A 14,369-nucleotide genomic window follows, 5' to 3' on the forward strand; every position below is an offset into this window, starting at 1 on the left:
CAGGACATCTTCAGAACCCTTCCACAATTGGCAGAACATGGGGGAGGGTGAAGAGGAGGAAGAAAATGGCCTCTTCCATGAATTAAGCTTAAAAGTTAAAGTCTGTCCCGAGACCTATAGGCTCATCAGGCCGATGCTTATGCCCGTTTTTGTGGCATGAAGCAACTGAGAGTACGAGACTCCTCTCCCCCCCCCCCAAGATAGGACCCCAGTCTATCGCAAGGTTAACCCCCAGCATTTTACTGGTACCCATCAGCTGGGTGGACTGGAGCAAGGTGCAGTTAAGTACCTTGCTCAAGGACACAACACGTTGCCTCAGCTGGGGCTTGAACTCATGACCTTCAGATCGCTAGTCCAACACCTTAAACACTTGGCCACGTGCCACACTCTTCCATGAATGTTTGATTAAAATTGTGACACATGGGAAGAACAATCTCATGGAAGTGTGAGCAGCACAAGCCCTCACTAATTTAATACATTACTTCCTTTGAGAGATTAAAATTGCCAGGCAATGAACTTCTTTCCAATCACTTACATCATTCTGTTTAGCTGAGGATTCCAAGAATGCAGCCCCCCAAGAATCAGCAAGTTTCTTCCCTTCTTCAGGTTGCACAACTCTATGGAAACAAGCAAAGATAAAACCACACTATTGAAGGCATCTTCAAACGTCTATCACTTCTGGATATTCTACAATTTTTTTAATTTTTTTTTTAAAAACTGGTGATGGTCTACTAGTTCTTGTTTTCTGCATGTTATTGTCAAGAATACCAAATCATAGTCATGCAGTTATGGGCAAATTCTCTTTCTCAATATAATACTCAATGTTGTGGAGGTATTGTAGAGTGCTGTTAGATAGTGTTCCAGGATTTTAACCTTATGTCAATGCACAATAGGTGCTCAATTCAGGTTTGCTTGCAGCTTGGAAAATGGTACCCTCATTTGTCAATGATGGATATTGCAGGTTTGGTAATATAGAAACACTGGCCTACATCTTGCAAAAAATTAATGGGGATTGGAATAGGTAAACAGACTATACTCCAATCATATTATGACAGCTAGTAGAGCTGCTACCTCACCCATGTTCACTCCTGACCTTCAAAATTGTCTATGTGGAGTTTGCACATTCTCCCTGGGACAATGTGGCTTTCTTACAGATAGTCTGGTTTCCTCCAATACCCCAAAGACATGCTAATCAGTGGGGTATCAAACTACTATACGAATTAGACTGGGAGGTGGGAGGGAGTGGGGGGGGGGAGAGAGAAGGAATGGGAAAGAAAACACAAAAACAAATTGGCATGAATAGGTATTTGATGCCTGTTTCCATGCTCTGGTGACCCCATGGATTGTCAAGCTAACAGCTTTACCCTGAGTGAAGGCCAAGTTTCAAGTACTAAAGTTGTACTCATCCGGGAAAATAAAAGAATGCTTCACACATTTTCCCCCACTCATGAAAAATTTTCTGGTAAGCCAAGACAAGTGGTTCAGCACAGAATACCCCAGTTTTGATCTGCTCAACCATGTGTGGCTGAACCAAAGTAGCTCCATAATATAGAAGATACTACAATGATACCCATTGGCTCTTGACACTAACAAAATTATTATTCAATTGAATTGATTACTTACATCCTTCATACACTAGGAGTAATGATCTTTACATTACATCTATCTAAATGTGCAATTATATTAATTTATAATAAATTTATGTAAAACAGGATAGTCAATATAACAGAAACACAGTTGTATCAGCATGAATTAATCAGTCTGATGACCTGGTGGAAGAAGCTGTCCTGGAGCCTGTTGGTCCTGGCTATTATACTGTGGTACAATTTCCCAGATGGTAGCAGCTAGATTAGTTTGTGGTTGGGGTGACTCGGGTCCCTCCCAGTGATCCTTCAGGCCCTTTTTACACCCATCTTTGTAAATGTGCTGAATAGTGGCAAGTTCACACCTACAGATGCACTGAGCTGTACACACCACTCTTAAGAGTCCTGCGATTGAGGGAGGTACAGTTCCCATACCGGGCAGTGATGCAGCCAGTCAAGATGCTCTCAATCTGCCCCTATAGAAATTTCTTAGAATTGGTTGGGGGGGGGTGCAGGGGGAGAAATACCAAACTTCAACCGTCTGAGGTGAAAGAGGTGCTGTTGTCTTTTTCACCACACAGCTGGTGTGTACAGACCGCGTGAGGTCCTCAGTGATGTGGATGCTGAGGAACTTAAAGCTGTTCACCCTCTCAACCCCAGATCCATTGATGTCAATAGGGGTTAGTCTGTCTCCATTCCTCCTGTAATCCACAACCAGCTCCTTTGTTTTTACTACATTGAGGGAAAGGTTTTTCGACGCCACTGTGTCAGGGTGATGACTTTTTCCTCTGTAGGCTGCCTCATTATTTGAGACAAGGCCAATCAATGTATCATCAATAAATTTAATTAGGAAATTGGAGCTGTGGGTGGCAACACGTTCATGGGTATACAGAGAGTAAAGGAGGGGATTTAGGACACAGCCGAGGGGCACCCATGTTGAGGGGCAGAGGTGAGAGAGCCCACTCTTACCACCTGCCTGAAATCTGACAGGAAGTCCAGGATCCAGCTGCACAAGGCAGGGTCAAGGCTGAGGTCTCCGAGCTTCTTGTTGAGCCTGGATGGAACTATGGTGTTGAATGCTGAACTGTAGTCCAAGAACAGCATTCTCACATAAGAATCCCTCTTCTCCAGATGTGCAAGGACTGTGTGTACAGCCGTGACTATTGCATTCTCTTCTATTCAAGCTGTTTTAGGTCCTCATGAAGATTCCAGAATTTCCCTAAAGTTTCCTCACGTACCGCTCCCCATTCATTTGCATTAAATCCGGAGAATTTGTTAGACTTAAATCCCCAATTTCTGAAGTGTAGAAACCAATCCCCTTCCCTGCCACTTCACTCAGAAGTAAAAGGTTTTTTAAAAAATATACAATTACCTTCTGTTACAGCCTTACTTCATACATTTATAATTAACTTCGCTAATAACTACATACCTTTGTTTAGAAAGGTCTCTCTTATTTGCAACCAGGACTGTTGGTATTCTAAATGATTGAGTGGAAAAAAAGTCACATTAGTTACAACTGTCAAGGCCAGAAACTGACACCTCACCCTAGCAGTTCAGCTTCTGTTCACATTCAGAGCGCACAGCTTTAAATTAAGCCTTAGTGTCTACTAGTCCTGAAGTAACCAGACAGCATCACTAGTCAGCAGGGTACTGACAAGTGTTATTTCACTGGGATTCATTATGATTCAAGAAGCAGCACTTGTCTGAATTGGTTTGACTTGTGTGGATAAGATATACTTGGGCAACTTTAAACATTGTGGGCTTGGCCAAATGTACTAGTCTGTACCATATGGACTTAGTACATGATCTTTACTGTATTCAGCATGCTCAACCATTTTTTAGTGTCACAAACACTTGTGTTTAGAGACTTTGCTCTACCTTCTGCACATTTTTCTGCAGTCCCCAGATTACTCAAAGGTTTTGGGGGTTGGGGAGGGCAAATGCAATTATACTTCAAATCTAGACCATTACCTCCACAATGTATAGTTCTAGACTTCTCATTTAGCACAGTGGAGTGCCACACAGCCTAATAGTGGGGCAACACCAATGGGATTTGGCTTTCGTAGTTAGCATTATGCACAGTGGGTAAATGGGTTAAGAAAATTTTTCTGATTTGTTTTTCCTCACTACTTTCTCATTTTAGAACTCAGCTCTATCAGTACTATGGATCCAAATGTAATGAACATTCTGTGTTCTTGCTACCTACACACTGGTGTTCAGCTTTGAAGATTGCCAATTCATCAGCTGAGGGATGGAAAACAGGAGACTTTTTGTGCATTTGTGTCTTGATACTACCCATCCTCATGGAGTGCAGAAAAGTCCCAGGACCACTTTCTCTTTAATGTATACCACTATGTCTGCTACAGGGGTGGGTTGCCAAAATGAGTGGTATGTTACATTTGGAAATTGGTGGACACTGGGATCATTTGGTTTATATGACAACTTCAAGGTGGCTTTGCATGGTTGACAGCTGGGAACATATTGCTGTTATGTTAGATTCAGTGCCAAGGATGGCTGCAATGGCTTGCTCCAGCAGAGCGGCCTTTTGGCAATTAAGCAGGGCTGTAGGTCATTTATTAAACTAGGTAAGCTCAGTGGGTTTCAAATAAAATGCTGTAGATACTGAGAATTATTCTTTAAGGAACACAAAATGTTGGAAATACCAAGTGTGAAATCTTTTTTTAAAGATTATTTTAATCTATAATTTTTTTATACATTCACAAGTACACATTGAGATAATAAGTATTAAGGCACTTAAATAGAGAATTATGTGCAGTTGTAATTCCACCCTATTAGACCAAGCAATGACAATAATTGTTAAGAAAAATAGTAATAATAGTGGATTAATAATAATTTCCATGCATCTCTTCTGGACCATTACTTCTGGTACAAAACATTATGTAACCCTATGTAACTACCATTGTAGGATTTTATATCCTAACTTGTTCATGTTTGTTCCACCCCCAAACATAATTATCCAATCCCTATGTACTGATTTAATTTTTTTCATATTTTTCCCCTTTCCCAAATCTTTTCCTTTGTGTTAATTCCCCATTTTCAAAAAAAAGTAAACAATTGAACCAAGGGTGCTTACATTAGCAATATTACTGTGTTGATGAGAAAAACAGTATAAATCATTAGGAGAGTCATCCAAAGTCTGCTTGCTTTGGGGTTATAAATTCAATCCATTTATTCCAAATTTGATTAAATTTTTCTTTTTGAATTCTCAAAGAGTAGATCATCTTTTCCATTTAAAATATCTCCAAAATAATTTCATGCCAATCTTCTAATGTAGGTGATATTGGATTTAGAGTGCAGTATCTATAGAAGAAACTTAACATTGAAGGCAGATTCAACCCAAAACACTAATCACTTCTTCCCACAACTGCTCTGATTTGCTAAGAGTTTTGGGGATGATTGGGTTTCATCTCAAGTAATCAATATAGTATTTTAATGGCAATCTAGTAGATTTCCCCCAATCACCATTACTGGATACTTTACTCCAAATTTATTCAATGAACCATACTTTAAAGAATTCGCAGTTACCATGATGAGATTTGAATCCTATGGCTCACTGGACCAGTAACAACTTTGCAATCAGCTACTACATTTGGCAAATGTAGAACCAATCTAGAACTCTACTCAGAAGGACATTATATAAGGCATCTGTTAGTCTCGATAGACCATGGATTTGTGCCTTGGAAAATTTCCAGGGCGCAGGCCTGGGCTGGGTTGTATGGGAGACCGGCAGTTGCCCATGCTGCAAGTTTCCCCTCTCTACTTCAAGGACCGATACAGCTTGGCACTGGTGTCACAGAGCAATATGTGGTTAAGTTCCTTGCTCAAGGACTCATGCTGCCTTGGCTGAGGCTCGAACTAGTGACCCTCAGATCACTAGACCAACGCCTTAACCACTCGGCCACACGCCAACACAAAAAGACATTAACATTAAGATATTTGTAGCAATATGTCATTTACTATTTTCGTGCCACGAGTTCAATCTGAGACTATTGTGAGTAGCTGTCAAGCTTTCAACAATGACCATGCTGTGTTGTAATACAGAAGTTATATTTTTAAGATCAAAACACAAAGTAATGGTCCAGTATTACGGTCCAGGCTTTGTGTCAATAAAGCAATCCTTCAAATTTCTAAACTCCAGTGCAAAACAGAAACTACAAGTGTTTAAATTATTTATTCAGCATTGATTACTCATTCATTTTAAACTGCTGGCAAGATGTACACCAAATAGAAAACACTATCATTAACCCCAAAGGAACACCAGGAGTCACTGATAGCTTTACATATTATAATTTAAACAGCATACTGAAAAGTGCACTTAATAGAAGCTGTGACAAACCCAAGAATGTTTTCAGCCTCAAGTTTCTATATCTGTTTAGAGTTCAAGACTCTCAGCAAACAAAAAATGCACTAACACAAGAAAAATTAAACTGTAACACCATCAGGAAGCATCCATGGAAGAAAAGTTAACAGTCAGCATCTTTGCACCATTACAGTCTAAAGAACAGTATAAATAGCTCATCAAAAAATCTTTAAGTCGCAAAGTGGACTTGGTTGGATCACAAAGATCGATTAACTACTGAAAATTACACATCTTCCCACATATCTAATCCACCATCACTACCCCAACATCATCCAATGGGAGTGAAGGGTTTGATTCAGTAGTGACAACTGAACATTAGTCAACAGCAATCAAATCTTCCAAGTATTTCCATGCACAAAAGGTAGTGAACATGAGAAAATACCTGCATGTATGCTCTTGCTACTCACCTGCACATTTGGCAAAAACATGGAGGTTCAAAAGGTGGAGCATAATGTGGAGAAGATGGTCGGCTGTGGGGTTAAATAAATATGAAAGATATAACTGTTATAAGGGTTTAACCAGCAGTTGCCTATGCTGCAAGCAATTCAGATTTGTCCAAGCTGTAACCAAATCTTGCCAATCAGGGAAATCATTAGTCCATGGGTAAAGCCCTCCCCATTGATGCACCATCAATAACTCTGAGACATAGGTTAAGGTAGGCTTTTATTGGCTGGAAGAAAGCACAAGCAGCAAGTGACCATCACACAACATCCTGGAGACTGAGGAAGGGTCTGTAGCTCCAAATGCCTTTATACCGGGGTCTGTGGGAGGAGCCACAGGAGCAGTCAGCAGGAGGGGTGCGTCAAGACAGGTATATGTAGTTCACCACACCATCATTGAGCACAGCTACAAGGAGCACTGTCACAGGAAAGCAGCATCCCATCATCAGGGATTCCCACCAACCAGGCCATGCTCTCCTCTTACTACTGCCATCAGGAAGTACAGGAACCTCAGGACTCTCACCATCAGGTTCAGGAAGAATTATCACTCAGTCATCAAGCTCTTGAACTGGAGGGGGATGATCTCACTCACTCCAACACTGAACTGTGATTCCACAACTTCTGGACCTTTTTTGGACTTTAAGGATGTTCTCAGTATTATTTATTCACTCTTGTATGTGCACACTATTTGTTGCATTTTACACATTGTTTGTCTGTCCTTTTGTTGTGTTTTTCATGCATTCCAGTTTGTTTCTTTGTATTTACTGTGAATGCTCAAGAAAATGAATCTTGGGGTAGTACATGTACTTTGATAACAAATTTACTTCCAAACTATTTAATCCTACTCTTTCTAGAACACCACCCCTCAAAATCTACCAACTTATAACCCAATACCATGCATTTTAATTTAACACCAACTTTGTGGGAGTTTCAGAAAACCTTTAAGTGTAAATACACTGTATCTACTCTACCAGTTACATGCTCAAATTTTAGCAAGGTTGTCAAATTTCCCTTTTAGCAATGCACATTGATATTCAGTATCCTTTAAAGTAGCTTCAAGTATTTGCCCTACAACTGATGTTAACTGGCCCACAGGTTTTCATTTTCTATCCCTGCTTTTATTTACAAAGTTATATTTGCCACTCTCCAATCATTGGGAACTATTCCATGATCTATAGAATTCTCAAAACATCTATTTCCAAGCTGCCTCCTTTAGTACTCTGGATGCAAATTAAAAAGCCATGGAGATTTAATGAGTGTCATTAATTTCTCTAGCATCATTTCCTCACCTTTATTAGATACTTCCTTAACATTTATTGAAAGTTAACCATTTTCTTTTCAGTGAAAAGAATATTTACTTGTTAGAAGAGGACAACAGAAGTTCTGACGAACTTGATGTTAGTTACATTCAACTATTTTCATTAAGTCCTGAAGGCTGCAATGTGCCCAGATAGATTAGATGCTATTCCTCAAACCTTGCATTGGTTTATTTAGAACAATGCAGGAGGCCGAAGATTGAGGTTAGATCAGGATTTGAATGAAAAGTGATGTTACATCTCCTGCAGTCTCATGAGAAAGTATAGCAAGAAAAGGGCAATGGGCAAAGATGGAAGGTGGACAAGGGCACCAGCGGTTTCAGATCTCAGAGCCTAACTTGCATGTCAGAGTTTGTCCTTTGTTCACCAACTACCAATTTGAGAATTAGCTGTCAATGGGATTATCTCAGCATCCCTGCCTTGCCCTAGAGGCATTTCCTTTATCCTATCCATCCCTCAATTTCTGCAATTTAGAACTAATGTTTCCCAGTTCTAATGAAGGGGTTTCAACCTGGTTTTAGTCATTGCTGTTTGACCTACTTAGAGGGTACAATTTTTAATTTTTTGTTACTTTTATTAAAGTTATTAACTTAGCCCAAACAAGGTTAAATTTTGCTAAATTGTAACTATGACATTGAGTTTGGTGGGATAGAAACAATCATCAGAACAAATTTCAATAAGTGTATTGTTAACATCCAAAACTTTATTTTTTAGGTTTATTAGGAGAGCTCAAACCTCTAGGCTGCAAGGAGGAAAGCAAGTACAATTCAAAACTTCCACCACATCCATCGCCAATTCCACTAGCTGTGCACTAGTCACTATAGTACTAACAGATCAAGAGTCATGCATGTATTCCAACATAGATTTGGTAGTATCATGATTAAACACTATTCAAATCAGCTAGGAAAATAAACAATGCTTTCCCCCCACCAAGTTAATACTTACTGTACTTTTCCCACCACATCCAGTAGTTTACTGCGAATGGTCTTAATCATTTCAAAACTGCAAGAACACCAAAGGACAGACATTAACAGAAAGTTAAAACAGTTACTCTTATCTGCAAAAACTTCTGTCCTTTCTGACTATGACACACAACCCTCTGACTATATAAAAACATCTTCCACAGTAAGTTACCAACTTGCATCAAGACACCAGTGACAGACAAGTGATGGTGGTAGAAGCAATCCTATTCTGGTGCAGTGATTCAGCTCTTCCACATGTGGTTCCAAGCCATAATGTCTTCCATCAATTTCAAAGAAAGCAGCCCAATGCATTGAAAGCCTGAATTAATGTCATAAGCCCGTGTCTCTGGCTCTAAAGATGTCTAGCTAAATCTCAAATGGTAGAAAAGCCTCATCATGCACCCAATTTTAGGTAAAGAGGCATGCATACTAAAACAAGACTTAAAAGCAACAAATTTTTGCTTTTGGATACATGACCGGAAATTACTTGCTCCCAGTTCAAAGCAGCAAGTGCAAAGAATAGAATAGCATTTCCAGCTCTTCAGTTCATGTCCATGGCAACCATGTCTATCCAAATTAATCCCATCTACTGGTAAATGATACCTCCCATTCCATTCTAATCATATCCACCTCTATCACTTTACAATGCATTCCAGGCAACTACCACAAAAAAAAAAGCTTCATAAATCTCCTTTAAAACTTTACTCTTAACCCAAAGCTACACCCACTGCTATTTAACATTCCAACTCCGGGGAAATAAAAGTGACCCCATCCATGCTTCTGAATTTTATACACTATCTGGTTGCACTTCAGCCACCAATGCTCGAGAAAATCTAGTTATTCAATCATTCCTTTATAAATACTCTAATCCAGTCAACTCCCCAGTAAAATGAGGGCTATGCTGTAGGGAAACTCTAGGCAGTTTCTAGAGTAGGTTACATGGTTGGCACAACATTGTGGGCCAAAGGGCCTGTAATGTGCTGTAGGCTTCCATGCTCCAACCTCTTCTGCACTCTTGCCAAAGCCTCCAGTTATGATCACCATGTAACAATAGTTACATACAACTACAAAATCATGGTGGGCTGGTGGCAGTGAGATCAGCGCTGGGCTCGAGAATGGAGGTTCCCAAGTTTGATCCAGTGATGGACCGCTCCTGAATTCACTCTATCCGTGCCAGGTTGATGTCAAGCTCGCAACCTCATAAAAACAAAAAAAAACACCCACCTCCAGTTTAAATTCCCCACGCGGAATATTGTGGAGGATCAAGTACCCAAACATGACTGATTATTATGCTCAACACCCTGACTAAGTATACCACCTTATTGGCTCATGTTGCCACTTTGAGTGCAATGGATTTGAATTCCAACATCAATATTCCCAAGGATCCCACCATAAAGATAAACCTTTATGCATTTCAGCTTATAGTTGCTGCCAAGTTACATCTGATTATTGTATCTTGTTATTGTATCTTATTCTGAATTATTTATCATGGATTACTCACCTCTTCATTGATGTTACTGAGTAAACCAAAATATACCCATGAATGTTCACTGTGTGGGAAAGGCTGAAAATTGAATACTCATCCTGAAGGTTGAGCGGGGGGAGGGGGGGGGGAAGTGTTACAAAAATAGGAAAGTGATTAATAATCACCAAGCTAGAAACTGAAGGCTATAAACAAGTTAGTTTTTGCTAGGTAGGATTTTATTTTTTATTTTATATATATATGTGTGTGTATATATATATATATATATATATAAATAAACAAAAGATATTCACAGTAAATCACATTGCATTTGTGCCGCCCATCAGATTGTAAACCTCCCTTCTACAAGGTTATACACCCAAAACTCTCACCTGCCCAGCAGTATCCACCAGCTGGAGGTAGAAATCTTGTCCATTGAAGTTTATGGTTTTATTAAATGCTGCAAAAAAAAAAATTCACATGAACAGCATGCATTCAATATTGCAGGTGATTTCTGCACAATCTAATCAATAACCCAAGGTGCAGTATTTCAGCTGATGCAATCTCAGTTCTACAGGTGCTATACTCTACCTGCACATTTCACCCTCAACCGCCAAAAGAATCCTAAGATACAGTATTTAAGCTACAAATTGTTCCATCAATAGCCCTACAGCAAATAACTACCAAACTAAAAATCTCAATAATCCTATAATGTGTAGTGTTTCACCTCAAGAAGCAATCAAATGCACAAGCAAAATCAGAAGCAGCTGTTTCTAGGGAAACCAGCATACATCAACTTAAGAGTGAAGGAAGCCAAGTACAGTACACATTTATCTGATCTGTTTGAAAATTGCCTGATATTAGGTTAGGATGTCATAGACTTGCAACACCACATCCTTTGCCATGTCCACAACTATTTACCAGAGTAAATTATGAACCCATCATTTGGTGTCATTGTTCACTAGATATCAACTGGTAGCACTCTCACCCAAATCAAATGTAGCCTTACTCAGAAGTCAAGCATAAACTCCGATCAATTTCCATTACAATACAAAGTGTGCTGCACTGTGAGGGATGCCATCTTTTGGAAGAAGAAAAAAATCAAATCACAGGCAATATGGTTCTCAAATTGCAAAGACCACAGAGCTGGAATAAGGAATTTTGCTGTTACACTGCTGCTAATGCTCATTCCTTAGTCATAATGTAAAGCAAATCACCTGATCATTAGCAATTTTTGTACACAAAATGGGCACAGGGCACCAAGTCCAACAAAAGCAAACTTCAAAAGAACTTCACAACCATTGAACACCTTTGAAACATCCCTTTGTTCATAGGGGCACTGGATACTTTCCTACCACACAGTGAACAGTTAAACAAAATTGCTATTTCTGCATCCTCTACCTCCACTCTCAAGAGTATTTAGGAAAAAACTCAGTCCCATAATATCCTAGCAATAACAAAGGGCCACAAGTTGATGACTAGATCACAAATACTGTATAGCAGAAATGGCAAGTTTGCACTTATACTAAAATAGGTGATGTCAGATAATGAAGAATTGCAGCAGAATCTTGATTGTTTGAGTAAGTGGGCTGCAGAAGGGCAAATGGAATTTAATTCAGATAAATGCAAAGTGTCACATTTTGGAAGGACAAATCAAGGTAGGACATATTACTTTGAACAAAGGTCCCTGGGCACTGTTGTAGGCACATAGTTCCTTAAAATGGGTTCACAGGTAGACAGGGCAGTGAAGACACCTTTTAACATCTGGCCTTCAGTAAGTGCATACAATACAAAAGTTGAGTTATATTGCCATGGCACAAGACATTGATAAGTATTGTGCTCAGCTTTGGTCACCCTATTAAAGAAAGGATGTGATTAAACTGGAAAGAGTGCAATAAAGATTTACAAGGATGTTGTCAAGACTCAAGGGGCTTACTTACAGGGAGAGGTTGAACCAACTGCTCCCTTACTAAATGAAACAGTTTATTGTCATGTGCACAAATACATGTACACACAGGCGTAAAGAAAAACTTGTAGCAGCATCACAGGCACAGCTTCAAATAAGCAGCATTAACAAGAAAAACAAATTAGGCTCCACTTACACATTTTTTTTTAAAAAACAAGTAAACATTACATCAACATGAGGGACACAGTGAGTGAGCAGTTTTCTTCCAGGGTTGGGAAATTAAACTAAATAAGTAGTTTTTAAGATTAGGAGCTGCAAGGCGAGATAAGAACCTGACGGGCACACAGCAGGTGGTAGGTATATGGAAGCAGTTCCCAGAAGGAATGGTTGAGACGCTTTCCACGTGCAGTAAACTAATATTCAGTTCCCTGAGACACAAAAACCCAAATCCACAAAACTTTAATTGACCCGTGAGAATAAATCTGGTGCCCAGCATATCATGATCACAAAGAGTGAAGCATGTTCAAAAATCTGTTCATTCACTCCTGGAGTCGACTTCAAATCTGCTCAGTTGGGACACTATGGATGATACAAGGGAGGTGTATCTGTGGAATTCACTGCCACGGAGAGCTGGGGAGGCCAAGTCATTCGGTATATTTAAAGTGGAGGTTGATAGGTTCTGATTAGTTAGGGTGTCAAAGATTATGGGGAGAGGACAGGAGAATAGGTTGAGTGGCATAATAAACTAGCCATGATGGAATGGTGGAGCAGAATCAATGGGCCAAATGACCCAATTCTGCTCCCATGTGTTTATGGGCTTATGATAACTACATCTTAAAGACCATACTCACTATTCTCAATTGTAGGGTCATAGCATTCCATGAAGTGTCCGTCCACAAACTGGACCGCCAGTGATGACTTTCCTACAAAAGCAAATTCAAAGCCAGAACATGTCATTATTGAAGAATTTTGTTTTTTCAGCAACTGAAGGCAAACTGTACTTGCTTTTATTATTTCTAAAATATTAAAATCAATATCACCAAAGCAATTGCAGCATTTTTTTCATTTAACCTTGGATTTGCAGCACCTGCCCTGCTCGAAGCTCTAGCTCTTTAGGCCCCTACCCATCCCTTGCACTCCATCATCTCATTATTTTTAAATCTCAAGATTTTAAGCTTTCACCACTGCTATTTATTTCACAATAACAATTCCAGGACTGGAAGGAATTCAGAAGGATGGGGGGATCTCATTGAAACCTTTTGAATGTTGAAAGTCCTAGAGTCAATGTGGAAAGGAGGTTTCCCATGTTTGTAGAGTCTAGGATAAAAGGGCACAATCTCAGGATATAGAAGGGCACCCTTTCAAAAGCAGATGCAGAGAAATTTCTTTAGCCAAAGGATGGTGAATTTATTGCCACATGTAGCTGTGGAGGTCAGGTCATTGGGTGTATTTAAGGCAGAGATTGATAGGTTCTTGATTGGACATGGCATCAAAGGTGACAGGGAGAAGGCCAGGAACTGGGGTTGAGGAGGAGAGGAGATTTAAAAAAAGATCTGCCATTATTGAATGGTGGAGCAGACTCGATGGGCCAGATGACCCAATTCTGCTCTTGTGTCTTATTGTCTATTTGCATCACTCTTGGTTTCTACCCCATCACACCTTTCCATTCCTGCAATTTAAAACATGGCAGTTTACTGATCTTTCCTAATATTGAAAAAATATTAACCCAAATTGGTTAATATCCATCTTGGTTTCCATCTAAACAGGTGCCACCTGGCTTATGGATTTCCAACATTGTCTGCTTGTAATCTAATTAACAGTTATCTTCAAAAATTTGCATCCCAGTTGGAGATAAGACAAAGTTGCAGAAAAGTGATATTTACTTTTAATAATGGTAACTTGCAAAAGTCAGCAGGAAGCAAAATGTAAAAACCCCCAGAGCTAGCAGAAATGATCAAAAGGGCAAAACAAAGGCTCCACTTTTGCTCTCCTCTCACTTTTCCCATCTTGGGAATCTTGATCCAACCAGAATGCTGCTGACCTTCCAGAACCGATGGATAGGATCCAGAACTCCAGTTCTGAAGGACAGAGTACCACAAAAAAAGGTCATTCAAATATAAACAAAAGATCCCAGATCTATTCAGAACCCCTTGCACATTGTTACCCAAACCACTATCAGTGGTTCAGTATTCAAGAAACAGAAACAAATTCAGACCTTATTTGATCATTGGATTTAAAAAGATAAACCACATTACCTATGGATTTTATATCTAAGAGTTTATAAAATGCACGGAGCCTTGAGGTTAATAATGAACTCCC

At 39.6% G+C, this 14,369-nt stretch overlaps 1 protein-coding gene across 4 annotated transcripts in view; it reads right to left on the bottom strand.

Annotated features, from left to right (window-relative positions):
* The window catches only part of LOC132384647 (GTP-binding protein Rheb-like), a 48,974-nt gene that overhangs the window by 7,794 nt on the left and 26,811 nt on the right, over nt 1-14,369 (bottom strand). For all 4 annotated transcript variants that reach the window (XM_059955970.1, XM_059955969.1, XM_059955968.1 and 1 more), the window contains 7 exons: nt 12,902-12,973; nt 10,537-10,604; nt 10,184-10,266; nt 8,666-8,722; nt 6,372-6,434; nt 3,013-3,060; nt 536-617 (listed from right to left, as the gene is read on the bottom strand). In XM_059955970.1, the coding sequence (XP_059811953.1) occupies nt 536-617; nt 3,013-3,060; nt 6,372-6,434; nt 8,666-8,722; nt 10,184-10,266; nt 10,537-10,604; nt 12,902-12,932 (432 nt within the window). In that variant the 5' untranslated portion in view covers nt 12,933-12,973. The remainder of the gene's footprint in view (nt 1-535; nt 618-3,012; nt 3,061-6,371; nt 6,435-8,665; nt 8,723-10,183; nt 10,267-10,536; nt 10,605-12,901; nt 12,974-14,369) is intronic.

Source organism: Hypanus sabinus, chromosome X1, assembly GCF_030144855.1.
Source record: "Hypanus sabinus isolate sHypSab1 chromosome X1, sHypSab1.hap1, whole genome shotgun sequence".
Taxonomy (NCBI): Eukaryota; Metazoa; Chordata; class Chondrichthyes; order Myliobatiformes; family Dasyatidae; genus Hypanus; species Hypanus sabinus.